This window comes from Chelonia mydas, chromosome 27 (assembly GCF_015237465.2).
Source record: "Chelonia mydas isolate rCheMyd1 chromosome 27, rCheMyd1.pri.v2, whole genome shotgun sequence".
In the NCBI taxonomy this organism is placed as follows: Eukaryota; Metazoa; Chordata; order Testudines; family Cheloniidae; genus Chelonia; species Chelonia mydas.
Window position 1 is genome coordinate 2,930,561 of NC_057860.1, and position 24,276 is coordinate 2,954,836.

The following is a 24,276-nucleotide window of genomic DNA, read 5'->3' on the forward strand; positions in this document are numbered from 1 at the left end:
ACGCTGGACACCATCAGACGCTGTCTTAATGTTTGTTCATTGTGATATTTCACTGTAGAAAGCTGCTTGTGATCAGCACTATCACCATATGGCAAGTGGTTAGTTTTTAGTCTCAGTTGCTGGTGTTAATTGAGGTGGCGGTGTCTGAATGCACTCACCTGTCCATCAAGAGCACTGACCATTCCTGTGGGTGCCACTGATCTCACCAGGCTCCATAACAAGTGAACAACATGGGCTCTCGAGTGTATCAGTTTAAGTTCATTTACTTTCTCTTTAATGTCTTAACAGGACAACAACAAAAAGCAAGTTGAAATATATTTATCTCCAAATATATATATATATGTATATATTTATATAATATATAATCTTAGTTAACTCAAAGATATATACATTGTATAATAAATAATGCTTATAAAAAGAGAATTTTCTGAATATAAAATTTAAAAAATCAACAACCTCTACAACTTTGTACAAACTTTGGATACAGCAGGTTGATGGGAAGGATTTTCCAGTCAGTGCTAGAATACTGGGCTACAGAAAAAATAATTACAAGGCAATAAATGTGCTATTTATTTATTAAATACCTTTTTTTCTTGATTAAAAAAGCAAGGAATTTTGTTTCAAGTCAGGTACTTGACGTATTAGGAACGTCCCTACAGGTGGTTGAGTCGGGTGGGGAGCGGCGAGGCTGGGTGTGGTAAGGGAAAGCCCGCCGGTGTTTGCATACACTAGCAGTGGAGACAGGAATGGCACCAGGGGCTGTGGTAGTGGCCAGCCGGAGAAGCAGCTGCTAGGGAAATAGCTGGAAAACCCACCAGACCAAGCGAGAGCTAGAGACTTGCTGGGGAAGGCGTGGTTGTGATGAAACCATTGCTGGCCATGCTCGGCTCTGAGAGTGGCAGCAGGGCAGGAGTTCCTTAAGGGGGAAAGGAGGAAGTCTACAGTTCCTGTGTTTCACACTGTTAAATCCATTTCTGCTTAAACCCGGTGTTAAAAGTTAAACCAACCCTGCACAGCTGCTGTGCCAATGCACTTCTATCTCGATCTGACACACCCCATGTGTTCCCAGGTGTGAGTCCGTTACACCCCTCTTCCAATACACCTCAGTCCTGACCTGTGTCCCCCTCCCTTGCCAGAGCAGATTGCCTGCCATGCTGACGCTGGTCAAACAGAGTGGAACTAGCAAAAAATCAGTAACTATGTGACCTAAAGTGGGTGTGGAATGTCTCTGCCATTGAGCTGCCTGGTTCTCGCCTGGGAGACGTAGATGAGGTGTGGAGAGCCCACGGCGGAGTCTCGTACAGGAGCTAGGCTCCAGCTTGCTCCATTTGGCGGTGGGATTCACGAAGGGAACTCCTGCCTTGATATACCTCACGGCACAGCTTATCGGGTACATTGTGGTCTTGGGCGCCATCCTGTGATGCATGAGGCCGCTGTGTGAGGAACGATGCTCCCAGGTTCAAGGAGACACTGGCCCCCTGCTCTGGCCTACCACCCCCTCCGGTCGCTACTTGCAGGTGTGGACGTCGTAGGCGCGGAGGCATTCCTGGCAGCGCACGTAGCAGCACCAGTGGAAGAGGCAGTGGCATTTCTCCTTCCGCTTCTCCGTCCTGGTGTTGTGGCCGCGCCCACAGCACAGCAAGGCGCATCCGTCGATCCCGTGGGAGGTGACATTGCATGTTCTGTCCCTGGTCCCGAAGGAGCCGGTCTCGGGGTTGGGCTCGCAGAAATTGGGGGAATTCTCATAGTACACCAGGTCTCGCTCGGTTGGGGGCTTGAAGAGGGCATACTTGGCCCTTAGGGTTTCCACCCAGCCCCGGGACTCACGGTGCTTCTCCACCACCATCTCAGAGGCGCTGTCGTACTTGTCCTTCAGGTAGTCACCAATTGCCCGAAAGTCTGGCTGTGCCCACCAGCAGGTCTTCACCTCACAGCTTCCTGAGAGGCCGTGACACTTACACTTCAGGTGCATGTGATCCAGAATCGTCTGTCCAGAAGACAATAAGTAGACAGTCAGCCTGGAAGCTCAAGCCCCACCTGCTTGGTTTCAGATTGCTCTTTTGAGGTTGCATGGATTTAGCCCAACTCTCATCTGAGCCTGGACTGAAACCTGCACACGTCTGATTCATAGATTCATAGATACTAAGGTCAGAAGGGACCATTATGATCATCTAGTCTGACTTCCTGCACAATGCAGGCCACAGAATTTCACCCACCTACTCCTGCGATAAACCTCTCACCTATGTCTGAGCTATTGAAGTCCTCAAATCGTGGTTTAAAGACTTCAAGGAGCAGAGAATCCTCCAGCAAGTGACCCGTGCCCCATGCTACAGAGGAAGGCGAAAAACCTCCAGGGCCTCTTCCAATCTGCCCTGGAGTAAAATTCCTTCCTGACCCCACATATGGCGATCAGCTAAACCCTGAGCATATGGGCAAGATTCACCAGCCAGATATTACAGAAAATTCTTTCCTGAGTAATTCAGATCCCACCCCATCTAATATCCCATCACAGGCCATTGGGCCTATTTACCATGGATATTTAACTACCAAAATCATGTTATCCCATCATACCATCTCTTCCATAAACTTATCGAGTTTAATCTTAAAGCCAGATAGATCTTTTGCCCCCACTGCTTCCCTGGGAAGGCTATTCCAAAACTTCACTCCTCTGATGCTTAGAAACCTTCATCTAATTTCAAGTCTAAACGTCTTCGTGGCCAGTTTATATCCATTTGTTCTTGTGTCCACATTGGTACTGAGCTTAAATAATTCCTCTCCCTCTCCGGTATTTATCCCTCTGATATATTTATAGAGAGCAATCATATCTCCCCTCACCTTCTTTTAGTTAGGCTAAACAAGCCAAGCTCCTTGAGTCTCCTTTCCTAAGACAAGTTTTCCATTCCTCGGATCATCCTAGTAGCCCTTCTCTGTACCTGTTCCAGTTTGAATTCATCCTTCTTAAACATGGGAGACCAGAACTGCACACAGTATTGCAGGTGAGGTCTCACCAGTGCCTTGTATAACGCTACTAACATCTCCTTATCTCTACTGGAAATACCTCTCCTGATGCATCCCAAGACCGCATTAGCTTTTTTCACGGCCACATCACATTGGCGGCTCATAGTCATCCTGTGATCAACCAATACTCCAAGGTCCTTCTCCTCCTCCGTTACTTCTAATTGATGCGTCCCCAGCTTATAACTAAAATTCTTGTTATTAATCCCTAAATGCATGACTTTACACTTCTCACTATTAAATTTCATCCTATTCCTATTACTCCAGTTTACAAGGTCATCCAGATCCTCCTGTAGGATATCCCTGTCCTTCTCTAAATTAGCAATACCTCCCAGCTTTCTAATTTTCTGATTTCTAAATGCCCTCTGCAATATTGCCGAGACCATGGAACCATCACTGCACAATGGCTGCATCAAGGAGCAAGGGTTTGGACTTAAGGCACAGAGTGGGAGGCAGGAAGCATGAATTCTAATCACAGCTTTGCAATAGGAACATAGGACTTGGGTCATCAAGTCCAGTTCCCTGCTACTACAGGTAACCCCATCATATGATCTCGTTCATAAATGTACCAAGATCCACCCTAAAACCAGGTAGGTTTCTTGCCCCCGCTACACTTGTTAGGTGGCTGTTCCAGAGCCTCTCTCCTCTGTGAGCCCAACAGACTTGCTGCATGTCCTCAGACAAGTCATGTAGGATAAAACTCTCCAGCTGACCCCAGTCTGGGCTGCCCAGCTTGAGATGGCTCACGCCCTGCTTTCCAGAAGCCTCAAGCACCAGCACCTCCCCTTGACTTCAACTGGAGTTGCAGGTACTCAACCTCTGAAAATTGGGACCTACTTGAAAAATCTTGCTTAAGCCTCTCTGTTTCCTCAGCCATAAGATGTAGATAACATCAATCCTCGATTCTGAGACATGTAAAATGTAGTCTTTAAAGCCCAGGATTAAATCCCACTATCACAAAATCCTGGTTTAGATTTATCTGGACTATCCTAGACCAGCCAGCTTTGCTTTTGACATTTGAAGGCTGAGGGAACAAAAATATTTTCTATCGGAGAAGCGGAAGTAACCACATTAAATATCTGGCCAAATATGAACATTGAAGATTCTGTACATCAGCGATGTTTGGCAGAATAGAGACTGTTAAGTGATGATTCCTGAATGCCTCTCTGCTGGCTAAAAATCCAACCCCGCCTAGAGAGAAAGTAGCACAATTCTAATCTGCACTTATCTGGGGCCTTCCACCCAAGTGCTTTACAAACACTCAGGGATTTAGACTCATGCCCCTCCTATTAACCCTCTAATACACTTGGGGAAACTGAGGCACAGAGCAGGTAACTGACTGGCTCAATGCCAAGTAGTGAGTCTCTGGGAGAGCTGGGAATAGACTAGTCCTGATTCCGTGTGCCACATCTTAACTAACATGACAATCCTTTGTTCTTGTGCCCTCAGTCTGTCAGCCTGGCACAGAAAGGGATGGGGGCTTGTCATTCTAAGGCTTGGTCTCTGCAAGAAACTTTCACTGGGCAAGACCAGCTGCAAAGAAATCACCTCAGCGTGAAGCAGAAAATCCTGGTTATCTGTTAAAATCACTAGGCCTTTGATTTGGGGATGTATTGCCAGTTTCTTGAGAGTAAAAGATTTGAGAGTTAGAGAGAGGAGTTAAAGAGAACCAAGCATTCCCCATGCAGGCAGGGAGAGCTACTCCTTAATTTTGTGTGTTTAATGGTGTAGACTACAGCTGGGCAAAAAAACCCAAAACACCCCAACCCATAATAAATAACCTATTTGAGTCATGTTGCCTATTTGAAAAGGGCCTGTGAGGAGAGTGCAGTTATTCGCTAGTTGAAGATACTCACAAAATATCTGTTTAGAATTCTTCGTTTGTAGCAAGTTATATCTTAATCTGGATTTCTCCTGCAAGTGAAGAGCTGCAAACCCTGGCTGGCTTCCCCCTCCCACGCCCTACACCACAACCCCCTGCCAAAATGGGGAGCCTGGAAAGTACACAAGCTGGAGATCACTGTGCTTCACATGTTAGTCTTTCAGTTGCTATCTTAGGAGTTAATAAGGTCCCTTGCATCTTATCTGCTACTGTGGCCAACACTTAGTGGAAGGCTGTCATCTAGGAGCATGGGTGCGTCAGTGGAGTAGGGAATGGGTTTCGGGTGGCGAGCTGTGTTACCCCCCTGGTTTTAATCTGCCCCAGCCTGAACAAAGAGAGCCGCTGGGTCAGTACGTGGAGAGGCTTGGCTGTTACCCTAGGGCTGCGTGCCTGGCAGGGTTCATTCGTGGCTGTAAGTGCAGCCAGGGCCTGATCCGCCTTCTGCTAAAATCAATAAGAGTCTTTCCATTGCCTTAGTGGGAGCTGAATCAGGCCATCTGCAAATGCCAGGGGACTACAGTGTGTGCCAGTTTTGTGGCAGAGGAGGGTGGGGTGGGGAAGGCACTCACCGTTCTGCCTGCTTCATTATTGTGTCTGTTCATGGCTGATCGGGCATCCGGACGGTTCTCTCGGGCATCTGCAAACTCCCGGGAAACCAGAACGCCAAAGTCAGCGTCCTCACTGCAGCCCCCCCATTTCCAGCCATCGCCTGGGGGTCCCTTGTGGTGTGAGTCGCAGCCGCAGATGGTGGAGGTGCCCTCAGCACAGGAGCGGGTGACAGCGAAGGCCACGCCGGCTGAAGCAATGGCGTGGACAAAGGCGGACTCTCGCGTAGCTGTGAAGAGACAGGATTTCTGTTTGCCAGAGACCGGGCATGGGCGACAGGGGATGGATCACTAGATCGTTCCCTGTTCTGTTCATTCCCTCTGGGGCACCTGGCGCTGGCCACTGTCGGAAGACAGGCTACTGGGCTAGATGGGCCTTTGGTCTGACCCAGTACGGTCGCTTTTATGTTCATGTCCATGGGATTATGTGCTAGGTTAATGTTTAGCCGCTTCCCTTCCCCAGGTACCCACCAACTTCTGTGAATCTTTTTAAAAAGGTTATTGATTAATTTTTCCAAAAAAAAAAAATCCCAAAACCTGAGAGCAAGACCTAGAGCCGGGGCATAGACACAGTTCTGGATGCACACCGGGCAAGCGGGACATTGTGCTGGAGTCGGGCGATTCTATTCCTGCTGCGTATGGCATTGGTGAGACTGATACTGGAACACTGTCTGGTTATGGTGTCCACACTTCAAAAAGATAAAAGTCAAACTGGAAAGGGTTCAGGAAAGAGCAACAAGAATGATTCAGGGGCTGGAACAGGTGCCTTTCAGGGAGACACTAAAGGTGCTCAGCCTCTCTAATTAAGCCAAGAAAGGGTTAAAAGTTGCCTTTATCATGGTCTATGTATATTTCTAACCAGGGAAAAGCTGTCTGATGATGGGGACAAAGGTATAACAAGATCTAATGGCTGGAAGCTGAATCTAAACATCCAGACCAGAAATAAAGTTCAGGTTTTTTTTAATGGTGAGAGTGAGTAATCATTGAAACAGCTTCCCTAGAGTGCAGTTTTCCCCATCTCTTGCAGTTTTTAAACCCAGCCTGCTTGTCTTACAAGATGCTCTCTAACTCAACCAGATGGTCCGGGCTCCATGCAGGGGTCACTTGGTGACATTCTCTGGCTGGGATGATGCAGAAAGTGAAACTAGATCATAGGTGGGTAGAGTCCGAGGCCAAAAAGGTCCATTGTGCTCATCTAGTCTGACCTGCATAGCACAGGCCGGAGAACTGCTCCCAAATAACCCCTAGAGCAGATCGGTTAGAAAAACAGCCAGTCTGGATTTAAAAATGGTCAGGGATGGAGAATGGTCCCTTCCAGCCTTAAAATCTCTGAATCGGAGAAAGGGAACATGGCTGAGGGGCTTCCTGGCAGAACAGCTCCTCACCAGCCAGTCCCTCCTTGGGTTTGATTCAAATCTCAAACCTCACATTCAGGGAAATGAATTACTGCAACAAAGGAGCTACACGGGAAACCGCTTCCCCGAATCAGAGCATGGGAGAAACCGGAGGGCCTGGAAAACAAGCCAAAGAGAAGCAATCTTCATATTCTGGGCATTCCACTGGGTGTCAAAAGTAGAACTCCCCTGGCTTTGCTTCCATGAATGCTCCCAGAGACTGATAGCGAAGAGTTGAACAAGGCAGGAAAAATCGACCTCTGGCCCCCCTCGAAGGGATCAATGGCAAGAAAAGGTCCGATGGCAGCACTCTGGAAGAAAGATAACGCGGATGAGGCAGTGATGGCTGCAGGGACCACCGCACAGGATGGGGAAGTCAGGCCCAGCTGCCTCTGCCTCAGTGTGTGACCCTCTCTGGCTCATCTTGCCCCAGCGTAGCGGGTACGGGGCGGGGGGACCAGTTCGCTGCAAGCCTGTCAGGTCATTGCTGAGCTGTTCGTTCTCATTCCCTGAACCTCAGCCGCAGCACAGGAGCTCCAGCGAGTCGCCGTTCTTCACCCTTCCGCAGTTCTCAGTGACTGGCTTCTTTTCCGTGCACCGCACCTTGAAAGTGCTCAGACCCTGCCGCCTGCAGAGACCGGCAGCCGTGTTGTGCTCTGTTCTTCGCAGGTTGGTAGGAGGAGCTCGATGCATGCTCTCCAGCCCGTGGGGATTTTACTGTTTGGGTTTATTTTGAATTCAGGCTGAATGTCTGTTTTCTTGTGTCTAACTCGGCAAGCACTGCAGAGTGCTGAAAATACACGGGGTCATCTTTCACTAGTGCACAATCGAGCCCTTTAAAGAGAAACCAAAGCATGCTGCCTTCAGACTGGACAAGAACATGCCATTTGCTTCTGTAATTATAGAGGTGTCCTGCCCAGACAGTAATTTATGAATCAGCCAGTTTATTAGAAACAAAATTCATTTGGCTAAGTTGTGTCAGGCACATGGAGGGAACTTAGAGACGAGCTGGAGGGCTTGATTTCCGAGGGAAGAATGAAAAGCTCTAGCTGAGCTAGGAGATTGAGGGGGTGAGTCTAAACATCTGCAAGAATGGAGAGGAATTAGTCATGGCACAGCAAGGAGGGATGGGTTAAACCAAGGGAGAATATAGGTGCAATGAGTCTGCTAAGCAGGGGCCTACCATTCCCATCAACCCACTTGGGGTGGGGGAGAGACATGGAGGCACATCCCTGTCCCAGGTGAGGGAGCAGAAATTCTGTGGAAGGCCTTGATCCAAAAAGAAACATTGCAGTCGGGGACGTGGTGGTAGCTTGGAAGCCGGGAACAGCCAGGAGGCAAGGCGCTTGGTGACCGTCAGGGAGAGGGCTCAGAGCAGACTGTGACTGATGGACATTGCAGCCAGGAGCAGGTCGAGGCAGGACTTCTGGGGAAGCAACGGAGATTGGGCAGGGAGCCAGTGCAGAGAGGCCCCAGCAAGATACGTCACTGACCGATCCTGGCCTGGAACCCTGCCTGCGCCCAGAGCAATGGAGTGCAGAGGGCAACCCTCGCTGGACTGTTAATGTTGATTTTTGATAAGTCTTGAAACAGTGGGGAACTTCCAGAAGACTGGAAGAAAGCTAATAATACACCAATATTTAAAAAGGTGAAACCTGATGACCAGGGTAATTATAGGCTTATCACTCTGACACCTATCCCAAGTAAGGTAATGGAGTGGCTGATATGAGACTTGATTAATAAAGAAGTAAAGGAGGGTAGTATAATTAAAGCCAATTAATGAGTTTATGGAAAATAGATCCTGTCACCCTAATTTGATATACTTTCTGATGAAATTACAAGTTTGGTTGATGAAGGTAATAGTGCTGATGTAACAAAATTAGACTCAGTAAGATGTTTCACTTGGTACCACCCAACATTTTGATTAAAAACACTAGAATACAAAATGAACATGGCACATATTGAATGAATTATAAACCGGTTAACTGAAGGGTCTCAAAGTGTAATTGGAAAGAGAGAATCATCTTCCAGCAGGTGTGTTTCTAGTGGGGGTCCCACGGGGATCGATTCTTTGGCCCTATGCGATTTAACATTTTTATCCATGACCTGGAAGAAAACAAAAATCACCACTGATAAGGTTTGCGGAGGACACAACAAATGGGGAAGTGGTAAATACTGAAGAGGACTGGTCACTGATTCAGAGTGATCTGAACACTTGATAAGCTTGGGCATAAGCAAAACATATGCATTTTAATAGATCTAAATTTACACTTCCAGGAACAAAGACTGTCAGCCATACTTACAGGTGGGGGATGCTATCCTGGGAAGCAGCGACTCTGAAAAGGGTTGGGGGTTGTAGTGGCCACTTACATTTTGAGACCTATCAGTTAGCCAGTGAAGCTGTTGCCAGCCGTTGGATGTATATATGGGAATTCTGAGGGCTAGAGAGGTTATTTTACCTCTATTTGGTTCTGTTGATGGCTGCTGGGATACTGCGTCCAGTCCTGGTGCCCACAGTTCAAGATGGATGTTGATAAATTGGAGAGGGTTCAGAGAAGAATTATTAAAGGTCCCGTGCCTTATAGTGATAAGGAGCGCAATCTTTAGCTCAGCAAAGAGACGGTTAAGGGGTGACTTGATCCTTTTCTGCGGAAAAGGACCTAGGGGTGACAGTGGACGAGAAGCTGGATATGAGTCAACAGTGTGCCCTTGTTGCCAAGAAGGCCAATGGCATTTTGGGATGTATAAGTAGGGGCATAGCCAGCAGATCGAGGGACGTGATCGTTCCCCTCTATTCGACATTGGTGAGGCCTCATCTGGAGTACTGTGTCCAGTTTTGGGCCCCGCACTACAAGAAGGATGTGGAAAAATTGGAGAGAGTCCAGCGAAGGGCAACAAAAATGATTAGGGGTCTGGAACACATGACTTATGAGGAGAGGCTGAGGGAACTGGGATTGTTTAGTCTGCAGAAGAGAAGAATGAGGGGGGATTTGATAGCTGCTTTCAACTACCTGAGAGGTGGTTCCAAAGAGGATGGTTCTAGACTATTCTCAGTGGTAGAAGATGACAGAACGAGGAGTAATGGTCTCAAGTTGCAGTGGGGGAGGTTTAGGTTGGATATTAGGAAAAACTTTTTCACTAGGAGGGTGGTGAAACACTGGAATGCGTTACCTAGGGAGGTGGTAGAATCTCCTTCCTTAGAAGTTTTTAAGGTCAGGCTTGACAAAGTCCTGGCTGGGATGATTTAACTGGGGATTGGTCCTGCTTCGAGCAGGGGGTTGAACTAGATGACCTCCTGAGGTCCCTTCCAACCCTGATATTCTATGATTCAGACTATAAGTATCTACATAGGGAACAAAGATTTCATAAGGGGCTTTTCAATCTAGCAGAGACAGGTCTAACATGATCCAATTGCTGGAAGCTGAAGCTAGACAAATGCAAACTGGAAATGTGTAAATTTTTAAGGATAATTAACCATTTGGACAACTTACCAAGGGCTGTGGTAGAGGCTCCATCACCGGCGATTTTAAAATCAGTATTGGATTTGTTTTAAAAGACAAACTCTAGTTCGAATAGGAATTATCTGGGGGGAGTTCTCTGGCCTGTGCTATACAGGAGTTCAGATGAGATGATCACACTGGTCCCTTCTGGCCTTGGAATCTATGAATCTGGTTGGCAAGGAGTTAAGAGACAGTTGCCCTCGGTATGAGATCTCCTTAGTGAGTAGAAATGAACACTCCTGATGACTGAAATGTTCCCCTGAGCCCCAAGAGTGGAAGGTCAGTGCAAGTGGGAGATGCGGTGCCCCATCTTCTTCCCCAGAGCGTATACTAGGCATGGTCAGTGCTGGGCCAGCTGGCTCAATCATTATGAACAAGCTGCTCGAATAACTAGCTGGGAAGAGGTTGCCAAGCTGGATTTTCTTGGCCTGCTGCTCCAAAGTAAAACCCAGGAGTGTTTGAAGGACTGGCCTGTGACACCCCAGGGGAATGTGCCTCTGTCAAGGATGTTCCACAGTGGCCTCTGCATCGGACCACAGACCTGAGTGGAACCGAGCAGCCTTCAACAACTGGTGACAAGAAAAAGGGGAATCTGTCAGCAATTTTGGCTATTTCCTCTGGCACCTGGCCACCAAGGCGATCCTGGACTATGACAACCAAATGCAGGATTTACTGGACAGGGACCAACTTATGACATGCAGCTGGGGGAGAAATCTGGATAGTTCTTTGTAAGGAGAAACCGAATGGGCTGGAAGAGGCCATCAGGATTGCTGTGCAGCTAGAACTAGCCGTAGGGGCTGCAGAAGAGCAGGGCCTAGCCCCGAGGGCACCGGTGTGCAAGGCGGAACTAGAAGACAGCACAGCTAGAGGAAAGATATGGGACTCAGCCCTCCAAGAACTAACTGAGGCCATGAGCATGAAGCCACGTGCCGTTAACAGAAAGGGAGCCCTGTAATCCAGCACGAACCAGTAGGGGGTGGAGGGAGAGAGAGGGAGGGAAGCAGGGAGCAACAGAACTTTGCAAGACCCTGAAAGTACCCATAGGAGGTCCTTGGCAGATCTACGATGCTGGAGGTTGGCACCACAGGCACTTCCTGTGGGAATGCCCACAGCAAGGTAACACCTGCAGGCAAGACATCTACCTAGGACAGGAGCCAAGGGACAGGCCCCATCTGCAGACCTGTAGGGTCACAATGAGAGACAACAGCTGCCAGTGAGATCAGGCCCAAATGCTACATCACTAGTGAGATCAATGGACACCCACTTACAATTCTGGTAGGTTCCAGGGACAGGTTTCCAATTATGCCAAAGAGCCACCCAAGGAAATGGAGGAAGTTAAGACCTTTCAGTGTGGTACTCCAGGTTGCAAACCAAGCTCAGTTTAAGATCATGGGAATAGGGCAAACAACTGTCACTCTACTGGCTGTCAAAGGCCTGTTGGTTCTGCATGCTGGACCCGGCCGGTGACTACTGGCAAGTAGAGGTGCACCAAGATGACCGACAGAAAATGGCACCACCAGACAGGGCCTCTTTGAGTTTGGACTCTGCCTTTTGGCATCTGTATTGCGCCTGGACTGTTCCAAAGGCTGATGGGTGTCATGCTGGGAGGCTGCAGGGCATGGCCTGCCTAGTGTAACTGGATGATGTGGTCACTATGAGGTGGCTTGAGGAGCATCTGCAGAAGCTGCGAGCTGTGCTGGAGAGGCTATGCGAAACCAGCTTAAAAGTGAAACCAGGAAAATGCAACTTTTCTATGATAAAGTAGATTACTGGAGGCGTGTGACTCAAAGAATGGCAGAGAGAGAGACCTGGAAAAGGGAGAATCCATCTGAACCTAGCCAGTGCCACGTTCCGTCACTGAGATGCAGAGTTCATTAGCTTGGCTTTATACGACCAGAGATTCATTGCTGACTTTGCCACAATTGCACAGCCACTACCCAAGCTGGCAGAGAAGGGGTAGATGTTTGGGTGGACTACCCCAGGCCAAGAAGCCATTCTGGAACTAAAGTAGAGACTCATGTCTTCAACAGTACTGGCCTACCCAGATCCCCAGCTACGGTTTGTCCTAGACACCGATGCTAGTGAGGTTAGCATTGGTGCTGTTTTGGCTCAACCATATGGAGACAAGGAAGGAGTAATTGCAGGCATCAGCAGGACCCTGAACAAGGAAAAACAGAATACTCCACAATTATGAACGGCTGGCACCAACCATTTCCAGCACTTCCCCCTGGGGAAAGGTCTTAAATCAGAATCACCCTTCACTCAAGAGATTCTGTAATTTCCATGAACCCCAAGGACAACTGGCCTCGTAGTTTGAGCAGCTAGCTCAGTACCAACACTGTCCAAGGAAAGAGCACACGAATGCTGATGCCCTGGCCAAGAGACCAAGCCTGGACAGGGCCAGCCAAGCGGTCAGGATGGAGAAATGAAAACCTGCCAGCCTAGCAGCAGCCGTGACACCAGCAGGAAGGGTCACTGCAATGGGGCAGAGGCTCCAATGCAGAGCCACAATGATGAAGGAGGGACAAACCACAGACCCAGTAGTTTCCCAGCGAAGGTGCTGGAAGGAAGCAAGGCTGTTAGATCTTCCAGAAGAGGTCTTGGCAGGCCCAGGTGTACATACATACAGAGAAGCCTGGCCTGACTTGGACCTAGAGCAAGGCGACTGGTTAGGCATCGACGGGAAGTGCAGACCATTCAACTAGTGGTCCCCAGGGGACTGGTGCCTGAGATTCTGAAGGTGTTACATAGCAGCAAGATTGGGGGAGCTTACCCAAAGGGTTTGAAGTCAGGCCTACAGACCTCGATCGCACAGTCTGTTAGGGGCTGGGTAAATTTTCCGATATCTGGGGGGCCCATAAGACAGCACATCCTACACACACAACACCTATGGTTCCCACCCAGCTGAGCCAGTCTCTAGGGAGGGTAGCTATGGCTGTTCTGGGACTCCACTGTCACTATTGCAGACTCCTTCTCCAACTGGGCACAGGCCCAGCCACTACCTGAGCAAGAGGAACAGATGGTTGCTCGAGGTGTTTGTCTGCCAGTTCGGCACGTCTCACTCCTTGCACGCTGACCAAGGGCAAAACTTTGAGTCACGGTTATTCTGAGAGGCGTGTGAGCTGCTTGGGGTAAGACAGACCCACTGCCCCTTACCACCCACAGTCAGCATCTGAGCCATACACTTTGTCACTGAAAACCAACAGAGCTGTGATAGCTTCCTTTCCTATGTCAGAACAGCCTAGGCCTGTGCAATCGTCCACAGGGTGCACACACCAGCTAGGGAGATGTTTGGGGATGGGACTGCTCTCCTGGTGGAATTGCTGGATGGGGCAGACAGAAGTGTTTGCTAATGCCATGGCCTATCTGACCCAGCTGGCACGCATCCTCCCCACTGTCGGCCCAGCAGTAAAACACCACCAGAGCAGGGTCACCCAGAAACAGAGAGACCACTACGATGTAAGGGTGCCTGCTGAGAGATACCGGAAGGTGAGCTGGTTTGGGTCATGGATCAGAGAAGGAAGAGGGGGTTGAGTGCCAAGTTACAGGTGCCAGAGGTGCTCTATGAACTAACCCCTGTCCTGGGTGTGAGAGCTGCTTCATCCTACACGACGACAGGCTCAAACCCTACTGGAGTCCCAACCCAACTGGAGATCTGACCCACTTGCTGCAGCAGGACCCAGGGAATGGTTGAGAAAACCCTGGTCAGCAAAGGTGTCAAGTCCAGGGGCATCAACGAGAACCAGGCCAGGGCAAGCACTGTGTGTGTCTCATCGGCAAGGCCCTACTATAGCAGATTCAGGTGCGGCCCTATCAGAGGGACCTGAGTCAGACAATGAGGCAGAACCCACTGGGTAGGTGGTGTGTCCATTACAGCTCACCTGAACACAAGGTTTCAATTAGCAAAGAGAAGATATTCGATTCTGACCTACAGCAGTCATGTGCCTGTTCCCTGCGTACTGTGCATTAAGGCAGAGTGTGAGTGTGTGTGTTACAGGAATATTGGGTCGTTGCTCACAGAGGACTTGATTCTCAGGCCAGAAGGCGTTTGTGATCATCTAGTCTGATCTCCTGTATAATTCGGGCCAGAGAATGTCTCCACAATCATTCCTAGAGTAGAACTTCTAGAAAACTATCATTCTTGATTTTAAAATTCTTAGTGATGGAGAATCCACCATGGCCCTTGATAAAACATCGCAAAGGTTAATTACTCTCATTGTTAAAAGCCTATGCCTTATTTCCAATTTGAATTTGGCTACTTTCAACAAGCCATTGGATCATGTTATACCTTTCTCTGCTAGATGGAAGAGCCCATTATTATATATGTGTTCCCCTTGTGGGTACTCATACACTGCAATCAAGTCAGCCCTTAACCTTCTCTTTGTTAAGCTAAATAGACTGAACTCTCTGAGTCTATCACTATAAGGCAGGTTTTCCAATCCTTTAATCATTCTTGTGGCTCTTCTCTGAACCATCTCCAATTTATCAACATCCTTCTTGAGTTTTGGGTATTAAAACTGGACACAGGATTCCAGCAGTAGTCTCACCAGTACCAAATCCAGAGGTAAAATTACCTCTCTGTTCCTACTCAAGATTCCTCTGTTTATGCAGCCCAGGATCACATTTACTCTTTTTGCCACAGCGTCACACTGGGAGCTCATGTTCAGCTGATTATCCAGCACGACCCCCAAATAGTTTGAGAGTCCCTGCTTCCTAGGATAGCGTCCCCCAGCCTGTAAGTCTTTGTTCCTAGATGTGTACATTTACATTTGGCCATATTAAAACATAAAGTTTGCTTGGGCCCTGCTTACCATGTGATCCAGATCGCTCTCTATCAACGACCTGTCCTCTTCATTATTTACCACTCCTCCAATTTTTGTGTCATCTGCAAACGTTAGCAGTGATGATTTTATCTTTTCTTCCAGATCATTGATAAAAGTGTTAAATAGTGTAGGGCCAAAAACCTATCTCTGCAAGACCCCACTGAAACAGACCCACGTGATGACAACTCCTCATTTAAAATTACATTTTGAGACCTATCAGTTACTCAATTTATAATGCATTTAATGTGCGCCATGTTTATTTTATATTGTTCTAGTTTTTTAATTGAAATGTACGATACCAAGTCAAATGCCTTAGAGACGTCTAAATATATTACATCAACGCTGTTACGGTGATCAACCAAAACTGTAATCTCATCCAAAAAATATACCATTAGTTTGACAAGATCCATAAACCCATGCTGATGTGCACTACCCTGCTTTGACACAGAGGCCCATTGGTGGTTCACTGTTCTTTGTCAGCCATTCTTGTCTGGCCTGATGCACTCACTACACCTAACACACTGTTGTCATGATATATACCCAAACAGTGGCATTTAAGATATCACTGGAAAACTAGTAAGTCACTGATCAGTACTATTCATGTATGGGCTGTGTACAAAGTTATGCTAGAATTATGTTCTTAAAATGTGTTTGCAAGTGGTGCACAAGGACCGGCTGCCTTAGCTAAAGGAATGTGCATTTGCTTGGCTGACCAGCCGGGCTGGCAGCAGAGACAAGGAAGGCACATAAACAAAGCCATCAACCTCGCGAGTGGCCGAGATAGACTCTTGTGAGGGTCTGAACCTCAAATGATAAGCCATTGAGTCAACTAATTGTATCCAGCATTACTGTATTATAAAAGTGTACCACGTAAGGTCTTTTCTGAAAGCTGATTGACCCACTGGAGCTGACTATCTTTGTGACAGGTCTGTACGAGGAAGGGTGGCTACTCAGTGACATTGTGACCAAACACAGAGAGAAACAGGTTTTCCCCCAGACAGGTGGGAAGGCAGCTGTGCTTATGCGATAAATAATGCTGACAGGTCCGTCCTACAGAGCCAAATACAAGCTCCTCTGTCTACGACCCAGGGCTGCAGGTCACCCTGACAGGATGAGGGGCGTGTAATTTGGAAGGCAGCGACTCAGAAAGGATCTAGAGTAGAAATGAAAGAACATGAGCTCCCACGGTGATGCAGTGGCTAGGAGAGCAAACGTGATCCTTGGCGGGACAAAGAGGAGCAGAGTAAGTCAGAAGTTGGCCATAGGCGTGTAGAGAGGCAGTTCATCCCCTCACCACCTCTGTGGCTCTAGCCCTGGGATGTGCCAAACACGCCCATGACAAACATGCCTGCAGATCAACTGCACGTTTCTGCCAAGGGGAGGGTTCCAGTTTCCAGGGCATGGCCCCTTGAGCCACCAAATCGCTATGACGAGGGGCTGCCTCCAAGCGCTCCCGCCTGGTCTTGCTGCACGTCCCGTTTCACTCTTCGTCACGGGAGGGTTTGGCACACCCCATTCTAGAGCGCTCAAATCCTGCTTTAACGCCGTTTTCAGTATTGCTGCCCCAAAGGCTCATGGGTGTTATGCACTACTTGAAAGAAATGTTGAGCAACTGAGATCATGTGGGGGGCAATGACAGAGCCAGGGTTTGAGCTCCAGGTGTGGGTGGACCAAAGGTATAAGACCCTATTGATTTTGAAAAATGCTGAGTGGGGCGTTTCAGGGGAGCTGTCTCTCGGGAACTCCCTGTTCAACTGACCCCATTTCTGGGTCACTCACACTGTCCAGCACCCCCAGGACACACAGCAAATGACAAGACCATCCAAGGAAGCCTGCAGATTTTAGAGTCTTCGCTGGAGGGTGCCGGTCAGCCTTACCGAGAATGGAGCCGGTGCTGAGCTCCGTTGCTACTTATCTCGCTGGAGTTCTGTACCCCAGCACTCCCCACTGAGAGCAGTGCCCTTTGCACCACCCTAGGACGAACCCATCGCGAGAGAAGGCTTCACAGACCCGGCACACAAAGGTGGAAGAGAAACAGGCACAGAAATGGGACAGACAAAGTCCAGAAAGGGGCGTAGGTGTTGAACAGCCTCTTTAGTTTACATGCTAGTCTCCTGTCTATTTATCACGCCTCCTGGTTTTGTCTCAGCAGCAAAATTTACCTGCAAGGATTTAAAAAAAATATTCCAGACGCTCGATAAAGATATTGAATACTATTGGGCCAAGAACAGATCTCTGTGGAACCCGGCTAAAAACTCCCGCACTGGATGATGATTCCCCATTTACAAGCCCTTTTCAAGGTCTGTCATTTAGCCAGTTTTTAATATGTGCTCTACTGATTTTGATGGTGCTACTGTTGTAATTCTAATGTCATGCCTGTTTAAATCAAATGTCACACAGAAGTTTGATATAACATCACCACGGTTACTCTTAGTAACCAAAATTGTAATCTCATCTGCCATCCTTTAGTTCTGTACTCACTGCATCCCGTGTCAGGCTTTCCGTTGTGTGCTGCTGGGGTCTCCGTGTACAGTGCGCACCATACCCAGCCCAAGAGAAATCCCTTTCCAATGTCACCTTGAGGCTGATGCTGAGCAGGCCAGGGCAATCTGACATGCTTCCTGTTGCATGGAGATTTTGCTCCAAACCCATCTGGGGCTCAGTTCTCATGCCCCAGCCCAACTAGTGTAAAATCCTCCCGTCTAGACGATTGATGCTGTCCCAGTAGTGACAAGCTTGGCAGGTTATTGGGTTGCTATAGATCAGACCAATAGTCCAGCGAGCCAAGTATCCTGCCATTGACAGTGGCTAGCACCAGTTGCCCCGAGAAAGGTTCAAAGCAGTTATGGTCTAACCTGCCTCCGGGAAAAGCTTCCTCTTCAGCCTCCAACAGTTAGAGGTTCTGGCTCTGAAGCATGAGGGATTATAGCCCTTCCCAGACTTTTGATGTCCTTGCTGCAGAATCACCACTTGCACTAAAGGAGTAGACTTCACCAGGAGTACAGGCAACATGCTCTAGGTGATAGATCAAGGGACTAAGAATCAAGAGATCTGGGATTTACTTCCAGCTCTGCCACTGATCTGCTGCGTAACCTTAGGCAAGTTGCTTTTCCTCCCTGTGCCGCTGTCCCCTCCCATCCCTTTTCCTCCTTCTCCAGCTAGACTGTAAGCTCTTCTGGGCAGGGACTCTCACTCCATGGCACAGCACCTAGCACCACAGTGCCCTGGGCTGGGTTGGGGCCACTGGCCGCTGCTGGATCCTATGCAGCCGACGAGGGCAGTGACGACAGCCCACTAACGCTTAACCAATGCGTTATCCTACGTGGCCCCTCTCTAGTGCCTCCCCACCAGGGCTCTCCACACTGTGCTTGCAGCTGCAAAGAATGCAGGAAAAATGCACCATGGCAAGGAACCGGGCCGTGACTCAGAGGTTGAGATTTTGCATGTGTGACACTATGCAGCACAAAACAGAAAAAATAAATGGCTTGTAAAAGTCAGACAAGCACCAGATGCAAAGAAAAGTCAGCAGCACCCAAATAGACAGTGGGGCGTGTTCCAGGGCAGGCCTGGCGTCAGGGCGCTCACGTAGCAAGTTCCAGGCCTGGGCCTGGCATCAGGATGCTCCTGGGGCGTGTTCCAGGGCAGGCCTGGCGTCAGGATGCTCACGTAGCAAGTTCCAGACCTGGGCCTGGCGTCAGGATGCTCCTGGGGCGTGTTCCAGGGCAGGCCTGGCGTCAGGGCGCTCATGAGGCACGTTCCAGGGCAAAACTGCTCAGTTTTTCATCGTGTCTATCACAGTTTAATAGAGATTGTGAGGCAGACCCCTCCTCTCAAAATCACAATTGCTCAGTATGCCCGTGGGCACTACAGCAGTTATTAAGTGGGAAAGTGACACTAACAACGTGCCGAGAGTATGTTAGTTCACATTTCAATAAAACGTAGCAGAGGGAAGCAAGGAGGTGGTGGCAGAACTGCGTGATTTGCAAAGAACTGGCTGGTCACTGTTGGGAACCTTGGCCCTTGTGGATTGAGCCCTGGATTTTAGGTGTTCAGCTCTTAAATTCTAATCCTAACCGTGAAGCGGATGCCTCCTCTAGCCTTAGGCAAGTCATGCCACCCACCTTTGCCTCAGTTTTCCTCACAGTGAAGGGGGGATGATAGTGACTCACTTTGTGGTGGGGCAGTGAGAACCGATAAGATTATTTGTATAGCATTGTGGAAAGCTTGCTGATTACACAGAACAAAAAAACTTTTTATCAAACCATGTTTTAATCCTAGTGAACAGCGGGGCTCGAACCATAGTGCTGTTATGACAAGAGTCAGTCAATAGATGTCACTGTTATACCTAGTCTTACTTCTAGTTCTTTTTCTTGGTTTGTGAGCAAGTGTGTAGTCTTTAAAGAAATGCTGTTGTGTTTTAAGTTTTGTTCTGTAGTTGACCTTTGGGAGAAACTCTGGCAGACAGCAGAGTTTGTTCTCTGCTTTATTCTCTATATTTGGGGGCAATTCCTGGCACAGAGTAGCTTCATGGGGACTGGGCATTGATATGCAGTCTGGGATTTCTGGAAGAGGGGGTGTACTACGTGCTGTTTGGGACCGTTTCTGTCCCAAGACTGGTACATATGAATAAATAAAGCAATTTACACTAAGGATATTCCCAAACTCCATGTCCCTGATCTGTCCGCCATTGGGAAGCCAACCAGCAAGGCCCCAGATTTGTACTAGCTCTCGGCAGAGGGGCACCAGTATTAATAAAAGTCACTTTGCTCCTGTGGTTCATAGAAGTCAGATTCTAGCTTATGCTGTGGGTCTAGACTGTGCTCCAGCAATTCAGTTCATTGTCTAGTATTCTTTCCAATCCAGTCTGAAAGTCTCAGGGTGGTATTTTCGAAGTGGTCAGCTTTGCTCTAGTTCTGCTCTAGAGCCATATAAATACAAAGAAAACAAGGAAAGAAGAAGTGGGACCGCTAAGCACTGAGGATGGGGTGAAGAGTAAAGATAATCTAGGCCTGGCCCAACACCTCAACAAATATTTTGCTTCAGTTTTTAATAAGGGCAATGAGGAGCTTAGGGATAGTAGCAGGGTGGCTATGACGACATGGAAGTAGAAATTACCACATCAGAGGTGGAAGTCAGACTCAAACAGCTTAATGGGGCTAAAGCAGGGAGCGGGGGGCAAGATAATCTCCATTCAAAAATATTAAAGGAACTGACTCATGAAATTGCTGGCCCAATAGCAAGGATTTTTAATGAATCCATAAAGTTGGGAGTCAAGTATCGGGGGTAGCCGTGTTAGTCTGTATCCACAAAACCAACGAGGAGTCCGGTGGCACCTAAAAGACTAACAGATGTATTTGGGCATAAGCTTTCGTGGGTAAAAAATGAGGCATCCGAAGAAGTGGGTTTTTTACCCACGAAAGCTTATGCCCAAATACATCTGTTAGTCTTTAAGGTGCCACCGCCGGACTCCTCATTGGTTTTTTTTAAACTTGGGAGTTGTACCCTGTGACTGGAGAATTGCTAATATAGAACCTATTATTAAGAAAGAGAAAAAAGTGATCAGGGAAACTACAAGCCCATTAGTTTGATCTCAATTGTATGCAAGGTCTTGGAACAAATTTTGAAAGCGAAAGTAGTTAAGGACAGAGAGATAAATGGTAATTGGAGTAAAATTCCCCCTGGATTTATAAAAGCTAGATTGCGCCAGACCAACCTGATTGCGGCCTTTGAGAAGATAACTGATTTTTTAGACAAAGGGAATGTCTAAAGGTCTAATCTACCTGGATTTCAGTAATGCAGGTAGATTAGATCTATTCCACATGGGGAATTATTAAATTGGAGAAGATGGGGATTAATATGAGAATTAAGAAGTGGATAAGGAACTAGTTAAAAGAGAAACTACAATGGGTCACACTGACAGGTGAACTGTCAGGTGGGAGGGCTCTTACTAGTGGAGTTCCTCAGGGACTGTTCTTGGGACCAGCCTTATTTAACATTTTCATTAATGACCTTTGCACAGAAAGCAGGAATGTGCTAATAAAGTTTGCAGATGACACAAAGTTGGGAGGTATTGCCAGTACAGAGGGGGACTGGAATACCATACAAAAAAGCTGGATGACCTTGAAAACTGGAGTTTATAGAAATGGGATGAAATTTAATAGTGCAGAGTGCAGGGTCATGCACGTAGAGACTAACAACAAGAATTTTTGCTATAAACTGGGAACTTATCAGTTGGAAGTGACAGAGGAGGAGAAAGATTTGGGTATATTGGTTGATCGCAGGATGACTATGTGATGTGGCCATGAAAAGGTTAATGCAATCCTAGGATGTACCAGGCGAGGTATTTCTGGTAGAGATAGGAAAGTGTTATTTCTATTGTACAAGGCACTGGTGAGACCTTATCTGGAACACTGTGTGCAGTTCTGGTCTCGCACGTTTAAGAAAAAGGAATTCAGACTGGAACAGGTGCAGAGAAGGGCCACTAGGATGATCCGAGGAATGGAAAACCTACCTCAAGGAGTTTGGCATGTTTAGCCTAACCAAACAAAGGCTGAGGGGAGATCTGATTGTTCTCTATAAATACATCAGAGGGACAAATACCAGGCAGGGAGAGGAGTTATTTAAGTTAAGTGCCAATGTGGATATAAACTGGCCATCAATAAGTTTAGGCTTGAAACTAGACAAAGGTTTCTAACCATCAGAGTAGTGAAGTTCTGGAACAGCCTCCCAAGGGTAGCAGTGGGGTCAAAAACCCCAACTGGTTTCAAGAGTGAGCTTGATAAATTTATGGAGGGGATGGTCTGATGAGGTTGTCTGCAACTTCTCATAGTAAATATCTCTGACGGCTGGTGATGAGACAATAGATGGAGAGAGCTCTGAGTTACTACAGAGAATTCTTTCCCGCGTGTCTGGCTGGTGGGTCTCGCCCACATGCTCAGGATCTAACTGGTTGCTATATTTGGGGTCGGGAAGGAATCTTCCTTTAGATCAGATTAGCAGAGACCCTTGGCATTTTTTATTTTGCTTTTTGTTTTGCCTTCCTGTGCAGCATGGGGCACAGGTCACTTGCAGGTTTAAACTAGTGTAAATGGTGGATTCTCCATAACTTGAAGCCTTTAAGTTATGGCCACAGGGGTGGGCGGGTGGGTGAGGTTCTGTGGCCTGTGACATGCAGGAGGTGGGACTGGATGATCACAGTGGTCTCCTCTGGCCTTACAGTCTACCAGTCTAAGTAACCAAGTCAGGGATACCTGGGTTGTCGCTGGATCCTCCGACCCATTTACCTAGTCTCGATGGGACCTAAAATGATTCCTTAACATTTTTTCTTGCATGTGTGGCTAGGAAGGAGACAAAGGAGATGTGGTAGAACTCAGCTGGGTTACTTTTTATTTAAATGTAGACATGACCTTATGGTGACCAGCAAAAGGGGAACCTGCCTTGTGCCTTCTCAGGGGGACTGATGTCTGAAACCTTTGGTTCAGAGAGAGAGAGAGAGAGAGAGAGAGAGAGAGAGAGAAGGGTTTGCTCTACACTTCCCCCCATCCCAGTCAGCTCTTGTCTAACCTGTGTTTGCTAAATACAATTCTCCCGGTCAGGCTGGGAAATCCCTATTGATGGCTCTCCGCCATCTCTGAAACCCCCACCTCTATGGATGACCAGCATCAGTAGGTTTATTGCACCAGATCTGACCGTGCAAGCTGAGTGAGGGGGCAAGAATTTGTATTTAGATGATTTGTAACTGTAACTCACCAGCTGAGGAAAGAAGCTGGTCTGTCTGGAATGGGATTCAGGAGACAGGGTCATTTTCTGCCCCTGCTACAGTCTTCCTGCATGACCCTGGGCGAGTCACTTAGTACGTGCTTCGAAGCCCACAGGTGGCTGTGCTTCACATGGAGATAATAGTACTGAGCCCTGTCCCAGGTGTGCTGAGAGGGGCTCGGCCTACAGTGATGGGGCCATGTCAGTTCTGAGAGGGAAACCCTTGGGAGAAAAGCTCCGTGGGGTTAAAGATTCCACTTGCCGGCCCCTGGGCACATGAATCATCCCCGAAGCCCTCCCCTTGGAACAAGGAAGAACAAACTTGGCATTCCCGCTATTCCGAAGGGAACAGGAAGCCGGAAAGCGTCAGCTCTACTTAAAGGCTGGCTCTAGCCGCCCCAAGGGGAAAAAGTGGAGAGCACAAGCCTGATCAATGTTGTTTACTTTTCAGGTCAGGTTTTAATCAGTGCAACACCCCCAGCTACAATAACCTCCTGCCAAAAAAGTAAATGCTTTAAACTTGGGAGTGTCAGAGCCATGCAGGGGAGAGCACGTTAACCCCGGTCAGAACACACTTTCTGTATATACAGGCAGGACTAAGCCATGCTCGACCACAGCCGTGTTTACTCCGGGTGGTTTTTGTCCTGCAGCCCCAGAGCCAGTTTGGCAGGAGCCATGTTCAAACCCAGCAGGTCAATGGGGGAGTGAGAAGAGGCTCCGGGGCAGGGAAGGCCTGGCACTATAAATGAATCACTTGAAAATCTCCACTAGGTCTGCACAAGGCGTTGGGGAGAAAGTTCCCAGCAGTGAAATGAGCAAGCGAAGTTCCCAGAACCAGGGAGGGGCCGGGAGGGAGGATTAGCGAGTGCTTGACAGTGCACCACTGCGACTGTCTCCCCGCCAGGCCCGTTACCTGCTGGGCCACTCAATTTGCCATTGTTCCCTCGGTGTCACACTGTATTACCAGCATAATGCGGAAAGTTTCCGCCGTCCAACGTCCCCCCAGCACAGAGAGCTGGCATTCCCCGAGAGCCCCGCGTAGCAACGGGACAGTGTCCCCGGCCTGCCGTCCCCGTCCAATCCTGCCAGCCCGGCTGGGAAAGCCCTATTGATGGCTCTCCCCATCCCCCACCCCCAGATCCCAGTGGCTAAAGGGCGTGTGAATGGTGTAGCACTTTGAAACGACTCACTCACCCTGCCTCACAGTAGGGGAGGAAGCTTAGCTCTTTCTCATCAGTATAAGCTTATTTTGCTCTCTCCCTCTCTCTTTTCTCTCCCCTGCCTCTTAAGTCTCTTGAG

General features: G+C 48.2%; 1 protein-coding gene across 1 annotated transcript in view; it reads right to left on the minus strand.

Annotated features, from left to right (window-relative positions):
* Positions 1 to 246: 246 nt before the first annotated feature.
* The window catches only part of WNT3 (Wnt family member 3), a 96,850-nt gene continuing 72,820 nt past the window's right edge, over positions 247 to 24,276 (minus strand). Inside the window, exons 3-4 of the mRNA XM_007068644.3 lie at positions 5,467 to 5,732; positions 247 to 1,987 (exon numbers count right to left, since the gene is read on the minus strand). Coding sequence (XP_007068706.2) covers positions 1,508 to 1,987; positions 5,467 to 5,732 — 746 coding nt within the window. The 3' untranslated portion in view covers positions 247 to 1,507. The remainder of the gene's footprint in view (positions 1,988 to 5,466; positions 5,733 to 24,276) is intronic.